Below are 18827 nucleotides of genomic sequence, written 5' to 3' on the forward strand. Positions count from 1 at the left end.
ATCCCCCCTCAATCTTCTAAATTCCAACGAGTACAAGCCCAGTTCATCCAGTCTTTCTTCATATGAAAGTCCTGTCATCCCAGGAATCAATCTGGTGAACCTTCTTTGTACTCCCTCTATGGCAAAGATGTCTTTCCTCAGATTAGGGGACCAAAACTGCACACAATACTCCAGGTGTGGTCTCACCAAGGCCTTGTACAACTGCAGTAGTACCTCCCTGCTCCTGTATTCGAATCCTCTCGCTATAAATGCCAGCATACCATTCGCCTTTTTCACCGCCTGCTGTACCTGCATGCCCACTTTCAATGACTGGTGTATAATGACACCCAGGTCTCGTTGCACCTCCCCTTTTCCTAATTGGCCACCATTCAGATAATAATCTGTTTTCCTATTTTTGCCACCAAAGTGGATAACTTTACATTTATCCACATTAAATTGCATCTGCCATGAGTTTGCCCACTCACCCAACCTATCCAAGTCACCCTGCATCCTCTTAGCATCCTCCTCACTGCTAACACTGCCACCCAGCTTCGTGTCATCCGCAAACTTGGAGATGCTGCATTTAATTCCCTCATCCAAGTCATTAATATATATTGTAAACAACTGGGGTCCCAGCACTGAGCCTTGCGGTACCCCACTAGTCACCGCCTGCCATTCTGAAAAGGTCCCGTTTATTCTCACTCTTTGCTTCCTGTCTGCTAAACAATTCTCCACCCACACCAATACCTTACCCCCAATACTGTGTGCTTTAAGTTTGCACACTAATCTCCTGTGTGGGACCTTGTCAAAAGCCTTTTGAAAATCCAAATATACCACATCCACTGGTTCTCCCCTATCCACTCTACTAGTTACATCCTCAAAAAATTCTATGAGATTCGTCAGACATGATTTTCCTTTCACAAATCCATGCTGACTTTGTCCGATCATTTCACCGCTTTCCAAATGTGCTGTTATCACATCTGTAGATGTTTCAGGTCAAAACCCTACATGAGGGCACCTCAGAATTCCTTTCCCCAACACAGATGCTGTTTGACCCAGTTTGTTCATTGGCTGCTCCATATTCCAGCATCTGCAGGCTCTTGTGTCTCCAGCTACCATCTGAATGTATTTCCATCAGGTAAACAGATATAGAGCCCAAATCTAACATACGAGGAGCTTCAAAAGATCATCTGGTAAGTTAGCTAACTAGAAAATTCTGCTTGGGTACTCAGGACACATCAGACTTTTTCAGATCTTCTTTTGAGTCATATGGCAGCTGCTCACACTATGGGTTAACTTCATATCATTTATAATCAGTTCATTACATTTATTTAGGGCATTCTTGGCTCACAATGGTCTTGTTACTGGAGATCCCTCACAAAGAGGCTACAAAATGTATGTTTGCCATAGAACTGCTTTTCCTGGATTCTCTACTCAACTGTGTGAAGGCTGGTGGTGTAGTGGCATCAGCACCGGACTTCAAGGCGAATGGTCCTGGGTTCGAATCCAGCCGGCTCACTGCACGCTTTCCATCGTGCTGGGTTGAGTATTGAGCTAGCAACACGGCCCCATAAAATAACAGACAAAATGCTAAAGAAGTCGCAAGGTTCCCGCCCGGTGCACCACAAAGCACAGAAAGGAATAACTACTACACAGCTGTGGGCCGCTGGAGGACTGGTTCAACCCACTGTTTCCCCCGCAAACTGCTTCTTGGGTTCTATCAGGTGAGATACGCCAATAAGGAAATTAGTTTGCTCTTTGGGTCTTTTAATTCTGGCTCCATCTCACCACTGGAATCACGTCCCCTTCAGAGCACGAATAAATTGTATGACTTGTCATTCCAAAGTCCCCCACATTGCAAAGAAATTTCAACACAGTAAAGCTAGTTTAAACGAAGACTTTAAATGAAAGCAGAATTTGTTTTATTGCAATTGTGTCTGCTCAGGTCATGCTTAATCATCATTATGTTTTTCAATAACCTAACCCAATACCTAATAGATGTGTGAAGAAGAGAAGAGGCACTTACACTGAGGTGGTCTGAGGTCACATACATCAATTCTTCATTAGATGGATGAAGCCTTTCAAACAAAATGGTATCAGCTCCCTTTGAGTAAAGTCTTATTTGTCCTTCAGGATTTCTAACTAGAATACAAGAGAACAAAAAGTTACCATTTTCAATACGAGTGCTACAAAAATGGATGCACTTACATTTAATTTTTGGTAAAAAGAAAATTAAAGCAGAAATTGAATAGTATTTTGGAAAGCGACGAATGCATAAGACATTATCATCCAGATTCAACACACCTATCACAGACATCCTCTTTCGCACATTGTTGAAATCCAAAATAGCTAGCAGTCGATAGATGACAGGTTTGCCCATCTCATTCACGGTGATGGTTTCTGGGGTGCGCGATCTGAAGACGAAACCAAAGTTCCTTGCCGCGGTGACCAATGCCCCTTCATCAGGTGACTGGGCTTGGTAAGAGAGTTCACCTGGAAACAAAATCCAGCAACTCGTTATTGCTTCACATTGCACTGTATTTTTATTTGTTAGTAACATAATGATTTGTTAAGAGGTGTACTCCAGATAAACTGAAGATACTGTTTAACACCAAAGATGTAAATTATCCAATTCCTTGAATTAAAGTAAATAGGAACTTAATAAATATTGAATTATCAGATGGCAGCTATGATGACGTTAGAATGAATGTTGCAGAATGAATATAGATGGTTCAGATCATAATTACTTATGCCGGCATAAACATTAAAAGGTTCACCTTTGTATTTAAATCTCTCACCTTTTAAATGTCTACATCCCTCAAAATTTCTGGATGGCATGTTAACAGACAAAGTCCTTGCACAATAAGATGACTGTCTTTGATTTTAGCATTAGCATTAACTTAATAAAGTCTGCCTGACAACATACAGTACATACTCTACACACCTACACAGGCACCCTCTCTTGCACAATACCAAACTGGGCTAGCAATTGACAGAAGACAATGTAATAGTCACCTGCTTATATAATCACCTAGAATTCCAGGTAAACTATGTTTCTGAATGGACAAATTAAATTAATGCAGAGAAGAACAGTATGAATATTGCAGATAGTAGTGAGTGGCAGAGTAGCACAGAGTGCAGAGCAGTTGCCAAATGGTACCCAAAGTCCTGGGTTCAAACCTGGCCCTGGGCGTTGTCCGTGTGGAGTTTGCACACGACTATGTGGGCTGATAGGTTGACTGCCAATGGTAAATTGTCCTTAGTATAGCTAAGAAGTAGAATAAAGGGGAACAAAAGGAAAATTAAAAAAAAATATTGTATGTAATTATGATAAAAAGTCACACCAGGGTTTATATTTCATTAGGAGTTTGCACAGATTTAGCATGTCACCAAAGACTTGAGCGAATTTCTACAGATGTACTGTGGAGAGCATTCTGACTGGTTGCATCACTGTGTGTACAGAAAAAGCTACAAAGGGCTGTAACCTCAACCAAATCCGTCATGGGCACTAGACTCCCCAGTATTGAGGATATTTTCAAAAGGCAAAGTCTCAGAAAGGTGGCATCCATCATTAAGGACCCCCTACCACCCAGAACATGTCCTCTTCTCATTACTAACAACAGGAAGGAGGTACAGGAGCCTGAAAAGACACACTCAATGTTTTAGGAACAGCTTCTTCCCCTCTGCAGTCACATTTATGAATGGATAATGAACCCATGAACACTACCTCACTATCTTTTTGCATTATTTATTTTACATTTCTTATCATAGCATACAGCATTTTTATAGGCATTGCACTGTATGGCTGCTGCTAAACAACAAATTTCATGGCATATGTCAGTGATAATACACCTGATTCTGATGGGATTAGTGCTGCATTAGTGCAAATGAGTACTTGACAGGCCATACTGTGTGCCTCATTGAGCTGTCTTCAAACTTTAATTCTATTAACTTATTACAAGGTGAGATAACTGTTCTAGTTCCATCACAGCAAGATCGGAGGGTACTAAGCTTTATGAGCATATGGCCACTGCTAGAATTGTTTAGTTTTGAGGAAAGATTGGCTAGAGGAGTTATTTTCTTAAGAACAAGAGAGAGATGAAAGACAAAATTTTAATTCAAGTATATAATACAAGGTCAAAACAGATGGATAGAAAGCAAATAGATTCGTAAGTAGGAGACACATGTTTAGTGTAAGCAGCAGAGGGATTAGAGGGAATGAGGAGAACCTTTTTCATTTGGGGTTGGAAGAGTTCTAGAACTCATTGGTGGAAAGCATGGCAGAAGCAGGAAGAAGTATTTGGATAAATTGTTGAACGGCCATAACCAAGACATGAGAATGGGATAAGACTGAATGTGGGATTTTCATGTGACAAAAAGACACAGCGCTTGGTGCTGCTGTCTTAGGGCTGTGTGGATACAGTCCTTAGATGTTCATTTCCCTCATCGCTCTATGTTTCTGTTGGATTACCTGGTTTCCTCCCACATCCTAAAAATGTGCTGATTGGTAAACTATATCTTAGTATAAGTGACTGGATGGCGGGGTGGAGATACGCCTCTACCAAAGGAAGTGTAATGAACTCCTTCCCACCGCTAGCCTGCAGTTTACACTTGGGCAAGGTGTAGTGTAGGGTAATGTAATTGTTGGAAACGTACATAACACTCAACCGCCAACACTGAGGCTGTTCTGATGTGATGACTTAATTAGGTAAAGGACTTTTACCAGGCTTTGTGTTTGGCTTTTTTGGAGTTGCGTTTTTTTCTTAAATATAAAATGCCTCACTTCATTTTATTTCGAAAAAAACCTACACTGGTGACCCCCAATGGTCTAGGAAGATTCCAGAGTAATTGATCGTGTCGGCCAATGCAGTCACTTTGAAACTGCTGGAGGTTTGGCAGCAAAATGCTGTCGGTTGGTTTGTGTCAGCCAAGGTCCAGTTCACGCTGTGAGAAATCACAGCCAACAACTCCTGATATTTCTATGTGGTAGCATTGCTCAGTAACTCCATGGCTGTGAGAGTGGTGAATTCATTAGGACACCTGCCTGAACGCGATAAATACCAATTGCTTAAAACACACCTTTCACAGACTCTTGGAATATCTGAGTCTGAACACAGTAAACAGTTGTCCTCCTTGTCCAGCTTGGGGATGCTAAGCCATTGAAGCTAATGGACCACATGCTGTCTCTCCTGGAAATCACTACGCTTGTTTTATTTTGCAAGCAAGTGCCTGACCAAGTTCGCATAGCCCTCAGTAATGCACCCATGAAAAACTATAGGGAGCTTGCTAAAATGGCTGATAGTCCACACTCAGACATTCCTCCTCCTCCTTTCCCTGCCTCAAAAAGCCTGCAACTAAAACACGCAAAACAGACTACTAACTAATGCTGCGGAAAAGGCTACCCTGGGTCTGTGTTTTTACCACGCTCACTTTGATATGAACACTAAGAAGTGCCAACTAGCCTTGCAGCTTCGAGAGAGGCAATGCATCATGACATCGGAGGTCTGTGAATACCATAGATTCCGCTACCATGTCCCTGGCATCACAACATGACCACGAGCATGTCAACACACCTCTGGAAGAGCCGGAGGCACTTGCTATTCCTTCAACCATGGAACATAGGACCCAAGGCAGGTGACTCTCCAGGCTTTAGACAGGCTCACAATGCCAGTTTTAGTGAATTTTGGGGGAGGGGGGCTGTGTAGGGTAATGTAATTGGTGGAAACCTGCATAACTCACAACTACTGACATTGAGTTGGGGTTCACTTTAAGAGGCTGGTTTGACATGATGAGGTAATTACATAAAGGACTTTTACCACGCTTTGTGTTCAGTTTTTTGGAGTACAAAAATAAGTTGTGGCAGTTTTTCTTATACATAAAATGCCTCACATCATTATATTTGTAAAAACCTACAGTAGCACCTTCTTAGCCCCCCAGATCAGTGTCATGTGAAGTCATGGGAGCAGGTGGTGGATGGTCATATGAGCAGCTGGTGCATATCACAATTCCTGGTTATAAGACCACTGACACCAGGCATACAATCTCTAAAGAGTATTGACTATGGCTGGGATCACCCGTTTTGTAAAGACACTGCCCAGACGAAGCCAATAGCAAAGCACTTTGGTAGAAAAGTTTGCCAAGAACAATCTTGGTCATGGATAAAACCATGATTGCCTACAACAAGGCACGTAATGATGATAATGATGAGTACTGGTGAACAGTAAAAGGATCAAAGGGAATTGATGACATTTGAAAGTGTATAAGCTGTAGGGTCACACGGAAATAAGAAGGAGGAATAGAACTGATGGGATTCATCAGCAGGCTGAGCAGGGACTCAGTGGGCAGAATGGACTCCTTTCACGAATAAATAAGTGATTCTCAACTCTTTTACAGGAACACAAGCTGGTGGTGCAGAGACATGATTCACTGTCACTGATCTTGGTACATGAACACCGAGAATGACACCACCTTAAATAGGACAGTGCGGAGACTCTGGTGCAGACATGAGAATTTTTAGAAGCCTGGGTTTGCTTCTGATAACACCGTATGTAAACATATCAAAATAAGACACCATCTACGAACCCCTAAGAGCCAAAAAACACAAGCCAATAAAATTCAAAGGATAACTGAAGGGGTAGCCAATCAGGACTGAGGCAAACGAACAGAGGCCTATATAAATGTGAGCACTCCCAGAGAGAAACACCAACAACTGCGCACTGAGTATATCACCTCATTGGTGATAAAATGCCTGTAAGTTAATTGCCCAGCTTGGTGAACATCGCAGAGTCCAATGCCTCAGCCCGAGCTACCAATATTCACCACCATCCCAAGTGATTCTATAATGAGCTGGTTCAAAGATGAATCCCAGTTCATAAATGGAATAATATTTTTATACATTTGTTTATTTCCTCTCATCCACTGACTCTAACCCTTCTCAGCAGGCTAAGCATCATTACACAACAAATAAATAAGGAGACTGAGCCACTCTGTGCCTGTTGCTAACACACAATGTGATAGAGGAAAGCACAGTGACCGGCCTTGAGAGGACGAGGCCAACCTCCCATTGGTGGCTTGGCTGAAAATAAATGCAACCTACTCAATTGAATGATGAAAAAGCAAAACAGGATCTCAAGGATACGGCCATCATCCTGAAGATTTTAAAAAAGCAGTCTGTAAAATCCAGCTTACTGAATATCTCGGCAGCAGCATTCATTGGGAGAGCCTTCTAATCACGGCAAAAAGCCTTAAACAGAGCTCAGTGGCAACAATGCACCATAGCTCTGTCCTCATTAAAGCCGTGCCCCTGAGTTTAAATCTCACATATTGCCAGCCAGCAAGTGTGTCAGAAACACTTCCATTTATTTCTGACAAAGGTCAGCTCACAATTCTCTATTTCTTACAGTGAAAGAAACTACATCTGTTTGTATATAAACAATTAAATAAATTCGGCCTTTTAATCAGTAGAATAGTTCTTGTCATATTTTGCCTAGTTAATCCTGGGCTATAGTCTCAAAATGACTGGAGATGTCTTTTTTTCTCTAATTGTACAGGCTCTAGTTCAATTAATGCACAGGCAATAAATAAGAAGTGTTTTTTTTAAAATAAAGGTTACATACTTTGAGGAGAGCTGATTTTGTTTACCAGCTGGCAGATTTTAATTTTACCTTCACTTTTTTCTTCTGACATGACAGTGTGGCAGAGAGAAAGGAGCCTGAAAAATTCGTGCACTGACGGATCTCCCAATTTTGTCGCTTCCACAAGGCTGTGATCATAAAACTTGAACTTGTTATCTGCTAAAGAGTTAAACGAAAAATCCACAGGAGGAGATTTCTATAAATTTAAGAAAAAAGGAATGAAGTTAGTTCCATACTACAGAGTAAGATTAGTATTTCAGCAAACTTAATTGACAGCAGATTAATGAAGCAGGTTGTGCAGCTTGAATTTGGGATCTTAGATCTTTCTCTTTAGATTCAAAACTTGAATTGGACTTCCTCAATTTATTTGGAGTTGAGCTAAGCTCAAGCCTAAAAGGCTTCTTTAAAGACATTATTATCTAAATGGTAGTATATTTCCAGTGTAAGATCATCAACCTGAAATGTTAACTTGATTTCTCTCTTCTCAGAGACTACCTGACATGCTGGTTATTTCCAGGATTTATGGTTTACTTCAGAGATCAGTATTTACAGTACACTGCCTTTGCTGTGGTTAGCTATAGTTTCTACTGAGTTAGAGATGGTTGTTACCTGATGCTTGTGTGACACAGGTGTCACTTGCCATTTAACATGGTATGGCTCAATACCATCTAGACCATAATTCCCAACTTGGGGTCCATGGACCCCTTGCTTAATGTCATGGGTCCATGGCATAAAAAAGGTTGGGAACCCCTGATCTAGACTTTGCAGCATGCAGTTGCAGTGTGTTATAATTGTCTGAGGAACAGCAAACAGAATTGAACATTATGCAATAATTGGCAAATATACCCACTTATATCGAGGGTACTACTATATGACAATTTGGCTTAACTTCACAGAAGTTTTAATTTTAATCATAACCATCTAAAATATGATATTTAACTCTTAGAATGAGGATAGGGACAACAATAACAGTCTCAATATCTCCATTCAGCTATCCAGTAGCTTAGAAAGGGGAACTATCTTGGAAGTTTATTGAGATTTGAAAGTCAGAAAGCACCCTACATAAATTTCCTAGGCTTAGAAACATGCAGCACTTTCCACCTGATCGGAAATTCACATTTTATGATGGGAAATGTTTAAACTCCACTCTTTTTCCAGTACCTTTTGAGCATACAGGAGTGAACAGAATTATGTATTCATGACAAATATTCTCAAAAGGAAATTTGCATTAAAGAAATAATTTACCCAATAATGAACTACAGCAACTTTAGATTACATTTTAACTAGGTAATATGTGGCCAGTGGACTGTCACCAAATTAGACAAGGACTGAATTTGTTGCAGGTTATTAATTTAGAACCAACAAGATACAAGGTTACAAGGTTTCTGGCTGCTTTTACATGATGAATTTGTATTACCAACTTCTGACCTTGAGAATACAGCACATTTAATATGCTTGAATTATGCAAATAAATGTTGCTTGTACATCATTATTACCCAAGCTGCTAAAAATTAAATTTATTAAAATTATAGCAACAATTAATTTTTCCTATTTAAGCATTTTAGTAATATTTACATTTTATATAAATACTAATATTGTCGAGATTTCTTTAGCTGTCACAAAAGCCAACCAAGTCTCTCATTCTGCAACTATCAAGCTATCCTATGTAACAAAATGTTTTGTTGATTTATTTAATCTTCCTTGTATTGTGTTTGCTAATATTCAGTAAGGTTGACACAACTGAATTATAATTTCTGTATTAATGAAATGCTTCACTTAAGTGCACAGTATGTATGAGGCAGTGCTTCCTGCATAGATTTTAAAAAATAATCAAAAATGTTTGCAAAGAAGAAGAATTTCAGGATGTATATTGTATACATTTCTCTGACATTAAATGTACCAATTGAAAATTACAGCTGCATTAGGATAACCATCGACTGAAAATCCTTTTGCCTCAAAAGCACATCAATCATAAGGCATATCAAAGAGCTTAAACTGGTTTTGTGATCAGTGGCAAAAGTTGTTTATCATACTTGCACTGACCCATGAACTTTCTAATGGGCATGTACACTTACAATGATGAGAGGACAATCTTGGCTTTCGCATGTGTGGAGACCCAGTTGTGCACATTTTCAGCTTTCCATTCGGTCTTTTATATCTCACTCCATATTAATCCAAACTTCCCTTCCCTCTCATCATTTCAGTTTCCTGGATAACCTAACGTTGGATTATGTGATTCTCATTTACATTCCGTGTGGTGAATCCATGAAGAAAAGTAATCTTCAGTTGGATTCATCAAGAAGAACACTGCTGGCTGCCCATTCAGCTGTCATGGATTCGTGCAGACACCACTGAGTCTATTTTTTAAATTCGTGTATGGGATATAGCCTCTGCTGGCTTCACAGGACTAAAATTTGCATTATAGTTTGATTTTAATCAATGTTTGCATGAATGTTAGAGTATAAGACATACGCCTGGATGGTTTATGGTTTAGCGTTTTAAATTCTGGGTTTTTCATTATTTTTTGCCTTTTGCGTGATCTGTCTTTTTTTTCTTGCACATTGGGGGTTGATGTTTTTCTTTGAATGGGTTCCATGGTTTTTCTTTGATTTGTGGCTGTCTGTGGGAAGACAAATCTCAAGGTTGTATACTGCTCACATACTTTGATAATAAATGTACTTTGAACCTTGTAAAGGAACAATGAGCTCTCAGGTCAGAGAATGGACAGAGACTTGACCATGAACTATATTTTCATCACATACTGTACGATCAATGTCCCAATGACAGCACTGCATTTCTCAATTAAGAAAATAGATTAAGATCTAATCAGCACTGCATCCAAATGATTCCACAAGTACTTTTTTTTACTTGACTCCTACCTCAGATATTTCCACTTTGTGTCCCAGCTCATCATAAGTATCTCCTAAACAAAAATTATAACAAAAATCATTAAAGATTTGCACACTATTTTGGAGAATAAACTGGCTTTCATCATATAAATCAAAACAAAAATAATAGGTTTAACATAATAGGAAATTAAATATTCAGAAAAGGAGCAGACACAAATGTAAATGTGATTGTCACACTGCCATGAGCTTTACATCTGCAGCTCTGCACACACCTTGAAACTGGATTGTGTGATATTGCTTGTTCAGTGTGTAGTCTGGATAAATACATAAGCACAAGGACTTCTGCAAGTGCTGGAAGCCCAACATTTTGTTGAGGATAAGTGGGTGTTGTACTCTTACCCTCCACTAGTTGGCACTCATTTACACATGATGAAAATTGAACTGAAGACGGAATCAGTACAATAACTATAGTTGTCCTCATTATATTGTATAAAAGTGCCATGCATGGTCATTTGAAATTGATGTACATATTATCACTGAAAAATTGTTTTGTTTGAAGTGTCATTTTAAAGAGCTATATATCTTGTTGTGAGTTGTATTGTTTGAAATTTTGTTTGCTGGAGTCAGATGAATTTGAAGTCTGGGCCAATGCATGTTGCTGTCTGTTTCATTATGGAACCACTTTGGGTAATGCTTTTGTAAATCACATCAGTGATATGAATTTTATTTATTTATTGAGGTACAGCACGAATTACAGGACAATTTACAATGAACAATTAACCTACCACTAGGAACATCTTTGGACCGTAGGAGAAAACCCATGCGGCCACAGGGAGAACGTACAAACTCCTTACAGGCAGCAGTGGGAATTGTACCCATGTTACTTGTACTGTTAAGAGTTGTGCTCTAATTGTGTAGGAGACTAGGCGGGCTCCAAATGTACCCATTTGGCCATGGGCTGCCAACTTTACAAAGAAAATGTAACAGAAGAGTTAAGTGTAACAGTGAGCTAGGAGGTGAAGGAGGGGATATTCACTGAACCTGAGGGACACTGTAGCACAGCTAAGGAGGCTGCTGCCCAACTGTTTCAGTGACCCAACTTCATCCTGATCTTAAGTGCTGTGTGGGGTTTGCATGCTTCCCCTGTGACTATGTGTGTTTCCTCTGATGTTCGAGTTTCCTCTCACATCCCAAAGACATGCTGGGTGATTAGCTAGTTGCTCACTGTAAGGTCCCTAAAGTAGGTAAATGATAGGATTCTCGGGGATGACGGGAATGGGAAGAGAGAAAAAGGGGATCAGGGTTGCATTACTTATTAATGCAAGCTGGAAGGCAGGTACAAATTTGGTGAGCCAAATGGCTTGTTTCCATGCCATATGGCTCGTGGACTCCTTGTAATGCAATTCCTTTTAAATGAAACTCCAAAGAAAAAGTGCAGCACACGCAAAGTGCTGAATGGACTCAGCAAGTCAGGCAGCATCTATGGAGGGGAATAAACAGGCTAGGTGCATTATGGCCTTGTATGGAAACGCCAATGCAGAGGAATAGAAAGTCAACAGAAATGGTGGATACAGCCCAGTCCACCACATGTAAAGCCCTTTCAATCACTGGGCAGATTTCCATGGAGCAATGCCATAAGAAAGCAACATCCATCATCAAGGATCCTACTATTGAGACCATGCTCTCTTCATGCTACTACTGCTGGGCAGAAGGCACAGGAGCCTCGGGTCCCACACCACAGGGTTCAGGAACAACCAGTGCCCTATAACCACCTGGCTCCTGCATCAGTGTGGATAACTTCAGTCATTACAACTCTGAACTGATTCCACAACCTACACAGACAAACTTTTGTAGACTCTTTACAACTCAGTATTATTTTATACTATACAACCGGGTGACCCGTTGGGGCACCCTTTGAGAGAAGGGTAGTGCAGTCTGATGTGACCAGAATGAATATTAAATTTTCCTGAATGCTATTGGTATCGCTTTGTTTTGGAAATTGAAGAAGAAAACTTCAGTTTATTAAAGAAGGACAACGCGTAGCAAGGCAAATATAGCTCCTCCTCATCTAATGAAGGACACTTTTGATGGCATCATTTCAGGTTGATCTGCCACCCTTGTGCCTGTCGGTGTCATTCTGGAGATGTGCAGTCCTTTCATCCGCTGTCTCTTCATCTCTTCTGCTGTTTATTCTTTGTTTCTGATCTTGGAGACATGCATTTCTCTGCTCGTTTGTCTCTTCCTCTCTCCTCCTCCTGTGCCTGTCGTTGTCATTCTGGAGGCGCGCAACCCTTTCATCCCCCGTCTCTTCATCTCTTCTGCTGTTTATTCTTTGTCTCTGATCCTGGAGACGTGCATTTATCAGCTCCTTTGCCTCTTTGTCTCTCCTCCTTCTATGCCAGTTGTTGTCATTTTGGAGACGTGCATGTCTCTCCTCCTCTGACTCTTCTTCTCTCATCTTTTTTCTCCTGACTCTTTGATCCTGGAGTCGTGCGGCCATGGCCTCATCCGATTCTTGTTCTCTCCCTCTCTTTGCCGCTTCCTGGCGATGTTTGGCGTCATCTCTTGATCATATTGTCCCCCTCCTCTTTCCATGCGGCATAATTAGGCTGACCATTTTTTTTACCCTAATGCTGGATAGAAGATACGAAGCAGTAACACCAAAGCCTCCAGGATGCTGATTATTCTTAATGATGTGGTTGGCGCTCTCCTAAATGGACGTGATATAGTCACCGCTGTTCTTTGACTGCAGTAAAGGGTTTGACGGGTGTCTCGAAGTACGTCATTACAATAAGATTTAATTATCTCTTACTGATGGGTCTCAGTTTGATCTGTCCCAATCCTGCACATGCTGATGGTGATTAGCAGAATGTGATCGCTCGAAATAGAGCTGCCCTGCCCTTTTGCTCCAGTTGGTGTCGCTGCTGTGAGCATCGTGAGTCGCTTCTGAGGCTAGCCGTGCGCATGCGTCGTGGTTTCCATCATGGCTGACATTGGCTCTCGGGTGAAAGCGGGGCTGTTGATTTTGGCGAGTGAGCAATTTTATACAAATATATAACCCTGAACTTTGCCTGCATTCTGTAAGTTAGCACATTTTAAGTCGACTTAGCCAAAAATAGTGCTGCTGTAATGCACTATTTGTGCTAACTGGAGGTCACAAACAAACAGAGCATGAAAGTTTTAGCAGTATATAGATATATTTATTTAATTTGCCCAGTTTGCCTCCTATTGCACATTAGTTATTTGTTTATGTTAAGTTTTTCATAAAAACTATTGTATTCCTTTATTTTCCTGTGAATGCCTGAAATAAAATGAATCACAAAGTAGTATATGGTGACGTATACGTATTTTGATAATAAATTTTATTTTGACTTTGATTTCCAGCATCTGCAGGATCACTTGTGATTAACATAAAGTGTGGATTGTTTATCAAGTGCATGGATGCTTACCATAGGCTTTTCCATTTATTGAACATTTGTTGAAAAGCATTATATTCTGTGTTAGTGTTCCTGTTTTGTCAGAAAAGATATATTCAATCTGGCCCAGTTCCTCATTGAGTGTTGTGGTTCGTGCCTCTGCTGAAATGTTTCTCTGGGCAAAGAACATCTTCCGGTCCCAGTTTATGAAGTAGCTGTGTCCAAGTCTGATGACTTCAACGCTAAAATGAAGATAAATATCAAAAAGAAATTGAGATCACAGTACAGATTATAAGGAAAAGACAGGATGCAACAATTTACAAATCAAAGCAGAATATCTAAATATATTTTAAATTTAAGTAATCACCATACAAACAACAATAAAATGTTCAAAGACAACTATTCAAAAAAAATCAACAGAAATATTTTAAAAAAATAGAAGGTTCTCTTTTCCCAGGACACAAGTAACTGGAGATCCAGCAGAAATGCCCAAATGTTATTTAAAGAGGTGACACCAAATCAAACTCATTTATCCAAACAGACTTCTATTTATCTTTACCGAGGCCTGACATGGCCATTCTGTCCAAAACCTTGAAGCAGGTGGTCATGGTAGAACTGACAGTGTCTTGGGAAGACCAGATTGAGGAGGTGTTTGAGCGTAAGGCAGCCAAATACCAGAAGCTGGTAGGGTGGTGCTAGAGACAGGGGTGGAGGGCACATTATGAGCCTCTGGAGGTGGGGTGCAAGAAGTTTTGTTGGGTGTTCGCTCTGCAGAACCTACCCTCCTCTTGGCAAAACAGGGGCTGCAAAGAGAAGAGCCCTCAGGACCACCATAGAGGCTGTTGAGCATGCCCTCCAGATGGCTATGAATCAAGAGGTGTCCCTGTGGACCAATGCTACTGGGAAAAAAGCAGAGGCCTGATCAACCCTGGCTGGGTCGCCTGGGCAAGGGTGGCAAATGCTGAAAGACACGAAACACCTGATGACCCCAGGATACATCACTGACGATGTGTCGCAGTGCACCCTCAAAGTTCATAGTAAATTTAATATCAGATATGTCACCATGTACAATCACAAGATTCATTTTTTGTGGGCATTCTCAATAAATCTTCAGAATAATAACCATAACAGAATCATTGAGAGACAACTTGAGTGTCCTACCAGAGTGCAGAAGACAAGAAACTGTGCAAATACAGAAAAAAAGAAATAATAATATTGAATAAATAAGCAATAAATATTGAGAAATTGACATGAGGCAAGCCCATCGGTTGTGGGAACATTTCAGTGATGGGGCAAGTGAAGCTGTGTAAAGTTATCCCCTTTCATACAGGAGCCTGATGGTTGAGGGGTAGAGACTGTTCCTGAACCTGGTGGAATGAGTCCTGAGGCTCCTGTACCTTCTTCCTGATAGCAGCAGTGAGAAGAGAGTATATTCTTCGTGGTGGAGGTCCTTGATGGTGGATGCTGCCTCCCTGCAACAGTGTTTCATGTGGATGTGCTCAGTGGTTAGGAGTGCTTTACCCATGATGGTCTGGGTCATATCCACTACTTTTTGTAGGATTTTCCATTCAAGGGCATTGGTGTTTCAATACCAGGCTGCAATCCAGTCAATATACACCCCATTACACATCTATAGAAGTTTGTCAAAGTTTTAGATGTCATGGTAAATCTCCACAAACTCCTAAGGAAATACAGGTGCTGTCGTACTTTCTTCAAAATTGCACTTACGTGCTGAGTCCAGGATAGGCTGTCCAAAATAATAACACCAAGGAATTTAAAGTTGCTGACCCTCCCCACCTCTGATCCTCTAATGAGGACTGGCTCATGGACCTCTGGTTTCCTTCTCCTGAAGTCAATAACTAGCTCCTTGCTCTTGCTGACATTGAGCAAGCATCTTAGGATGTATCTTAGCATCAGCAGCATACAAGTAATCCTGGATACACATGCATCCCCGTTCATTATTTCACTCAAGTGTTCCACGTCTCACATTTCATCCATCAAATTGTTTTTTTTCCCTGATTGTTAGGAATTCACAGGTTTTACAGCATACCTCATACACATTAAGAGGCACTGTAGATTATGATGATGCTTAAAATAAAATAGAAAATACAATCATTTTCTGCTGATTCCATCATCCTGGTCATGATCCCTTCTCGCTGCTACTTACCGGAAAGGTGGTACAGGAGCCTCAGGTCCCACACTACTAGGTTCAGGAATAGTTTTACCTACCCTACAACCATTAGGCTTCCTGAACCACTGTGGACTTCATCCTTCACCACAACACTGAACTGATCACTGAACACACTTTCAAGGACAACTCATGTTTTCAGGTTGATTTATTTATTAATACGTGTTTCTTTTTGTACTTGCTAGAAGTGTTTGTGTGTAGCTTTTCACTGACTCTATGGTAATTCTTTGCCCAGCTGTGAATGCCTACAAGAAAATGAATCCCACGGTAGTATTCGGTGACATTATGTACTTTGATAATAAATTTACTTTGAAAATGTTACCTTTTGAGTTCATCCAGTTACAGAGAAAAACTTTTGCCAATGCTACAAAGAGGTCAGGCACAGGAATTGTGCACTCAGTCCAGACAACTGCAAGTTAGGCCCAGAATGGCCCAGGTTAATATCTGAAGAATGCCACTGTGAATTTATTGACAGCTACACATTTGTATAAATGTTTTTTGTAATGATTATTATTGACAGATTTTAATATGAAACACACAGCATGAGAGAAAAGCTCAATAACCCTACTCAACTGATAACAGCAGCTTACCTGACATAAAGTGAAATTGGCACAACTGTATTTAGGATAATTATGTACGACCAGAAACTTAGAAATCCTGAAAAAATGGCACTTTTCATCCATTTGTCCCAGGGCAGGTAAATACGGAAGTGAAATCCAACTTCATTTTCCCAAATGGAATTTCCAATTCCTAAAATTATTCCCATACACACAAGAAAGCCAAAGATCTGTAGAGAGAATTATTATTGTCATTGAGAAATGATAAAAAGCAGATTTTTTTTTTGCATGTGTAAAAGAGAATTGTCTTTTCCTGTACATGTCCTGTTTCATGGCAGTAAGGGAGATCAACCCTCCCTTACTGCTTGGTCGGAAACGTTGCACCCGCCAACATTTAAGATTGTAACAGGCCAAGCAATCACAGAGACCTGAAAAGGAAATGGAGAGTAATCTTAAAAAAGGTACTCTTGGGGCATACACTCAGTGGCCATTTTATTAGGTACCTCCTGTACCTAGTAAAGTGGCCACTGTGTGTCTATTTGAGGTCTTCTGATGCTGTAGCCCATCCACTTCAATATCTGAAGTGTTGTGCATTCAGAGATGCTCTTTTGCACACCACTGTTATAACACATGGTTATGTGAGTTACTTTTGCCTTCCTGTCAGCTTGAACCAGTCTGACCATTCTCCTCTGACGTTTCTGATTATCAAGGGATTTTCGCCCACAGAACTACCGCTCACTGGGTATTTTTTGTTTTTGCACCATTTTTGGTAAACTCCAGAGACTCTTGTGTCTGAAAATCCCAGGTTATCAACAGTTACTGAGGTACTCAAACCACCCCGTCTGGCACCAACAATCATTCCACGGTCAAAGTCACTTAAAATAATCATTCTGAAATTTTGTCTGAACAACAACAGAACCTCTTGACCATGTCTGCATGCTTTACGATATATATTTGTATTAATGAGCAGGTGTACAGGTGTACCTAATAAAGTGGCCACTAAGTGCATATTTAATAGAAAAATGAAACTAATGCTTATGAATAATTAAAAAACTCATTCTGATTATGATGACAGATATGTACATCTATCTGTTTCCCATTTCATATCATTCGGCTGTGCTCTGGCCTCAGCCTATTTCCTGCTGAAACCTTCAGCCATTCTTTTGATTCCTTGAAACTTTGCTTGTCGGTCTGTATTCTAGCACCTGTAAATCTAAGGCCGAACAAAACTGCTCCATCTGTGTTCTGCTCATAACAATGATCTAGTTCACTCATCACCCCCGTGCCTAACCAACAATCTCCTGGTCTTGGAACTCACATCTTTCCTTATCCATCTGTATGACCGTCTGATCTGAGATCCTAAAATTCAGCATCTCCTATTTTGGTCACTCCACCATTGACACCATGCCTTCAGAAGCCAAGGCTCCAAGTCATTCCCTGAACTTCTGTATCTCTCTCTAATTGTTTTTCCTCCCATTAAGATGTGCTTTAAAGATCTCTACAAATATGTGGTTTGGTATCAAATTTTGAGATATTACAGTTCTTGGAACATTTGAATGTAGTAATATAGTGTTAGCACTCCAAGTGACTGATGTTTTATATATAACATAGGCCTAGCTATACAACTGAATAGATCTATGTCTGGTTTGATGTTCCATGCAAGCCTCTTCCTGCTCTATGTAATATCAATGTTTCAACATATTCTTCTTGTCCTTTCTCCCTCACATGCTTGTCTAACCTCCAGTACAGTTCGTATGCTGGTTGTTCCAACAATTGATTAACAGGATATAAGAAAAGATTGAGGATTCAGTTCAGATGAGATATTACAGTGAACATCGAGAGAGCTAATGACCAGAACTGACTAGATTGGAAGGCTTCATGTGGAGAGAAAAAGCATTGCTTCACTACTGCAGACTTCAATTACATTAAGAAGCTGAAGGCAGTTGAGGGTTATTTGGACCCTGTGCCTGCTCTGCCTATTGATCATGTACCTTCGGACCACTTCCTGCACTAACTCCAAAGTTAACAACCTCCACCTTAAGTATACTTGGTAACTAAAGAGGCATAGCTCTCAGGGCAAAGAGGCTTCTTCTATTGCTTCTAGTCAAGTCTATTGTCATTTAACTCCAAACAAGGATGTAAAGCACAGTGGTACACATAACACACAATACCTTAGGAAAATAAGGATAAAATATACAGCTGAA

General features: G+C 40.4%; 1 protein-coding gene across 3 annotated transcripts in view; it reads right to left on the reverse strand.

Annotated features, from left to right (window-relative positions):
- The window catches only part of atp8b4 (ATPase phospholipid transporting 8B4), a 314904-nt gene that overhangs the window by 53158 nt on the left and 242919 nt on the right, over window positions 1-18827 (reverse strand). For all 3 annotated transcript variants that reach the window (XM_063065952.1, XM_063065951.1, XM_063065953.1), the window contains exons 13-18: window positions 16657-16853; window positions 13912-14120; window positions 10493-10536; window positions 7644-7809; window positions 2284-2472; window positions 2006-2121 (exon numbers count right to left, since the gene is read on the reverse strand). In XM_063065952.1, coding sequence (XP_062922022.1) covers window positions 2006-2121; window positions 2284-2472; window positions 7644-7809; window positions 10493-10536; window positions 13912-14120; window positions 16657-16853 — 921 coding nt within the window. The remainder of the gene's footprint in view (window positions 1-2005; window positions 2122-2283; window positions 2473-7643; window positions 7810-10492; window positions 10537-13911; window positions 14121-16656; window positions 16854-18827) is intronic.

This window comes from Mobula hypostoma, chromosome 13 (genome assembly GCF_963921235.1).
Source record: "Mobula hypostoma chromosome 13, sMobHyp1.1, whole genome shotgun sequence".
Classification (NCBI taxonomy): Eukaryota; Metazoa; Chordata; class Chondrichthyes; order Myliobatiformes; family Myliobatidae; genus Mobula; species Mobula hypostoma.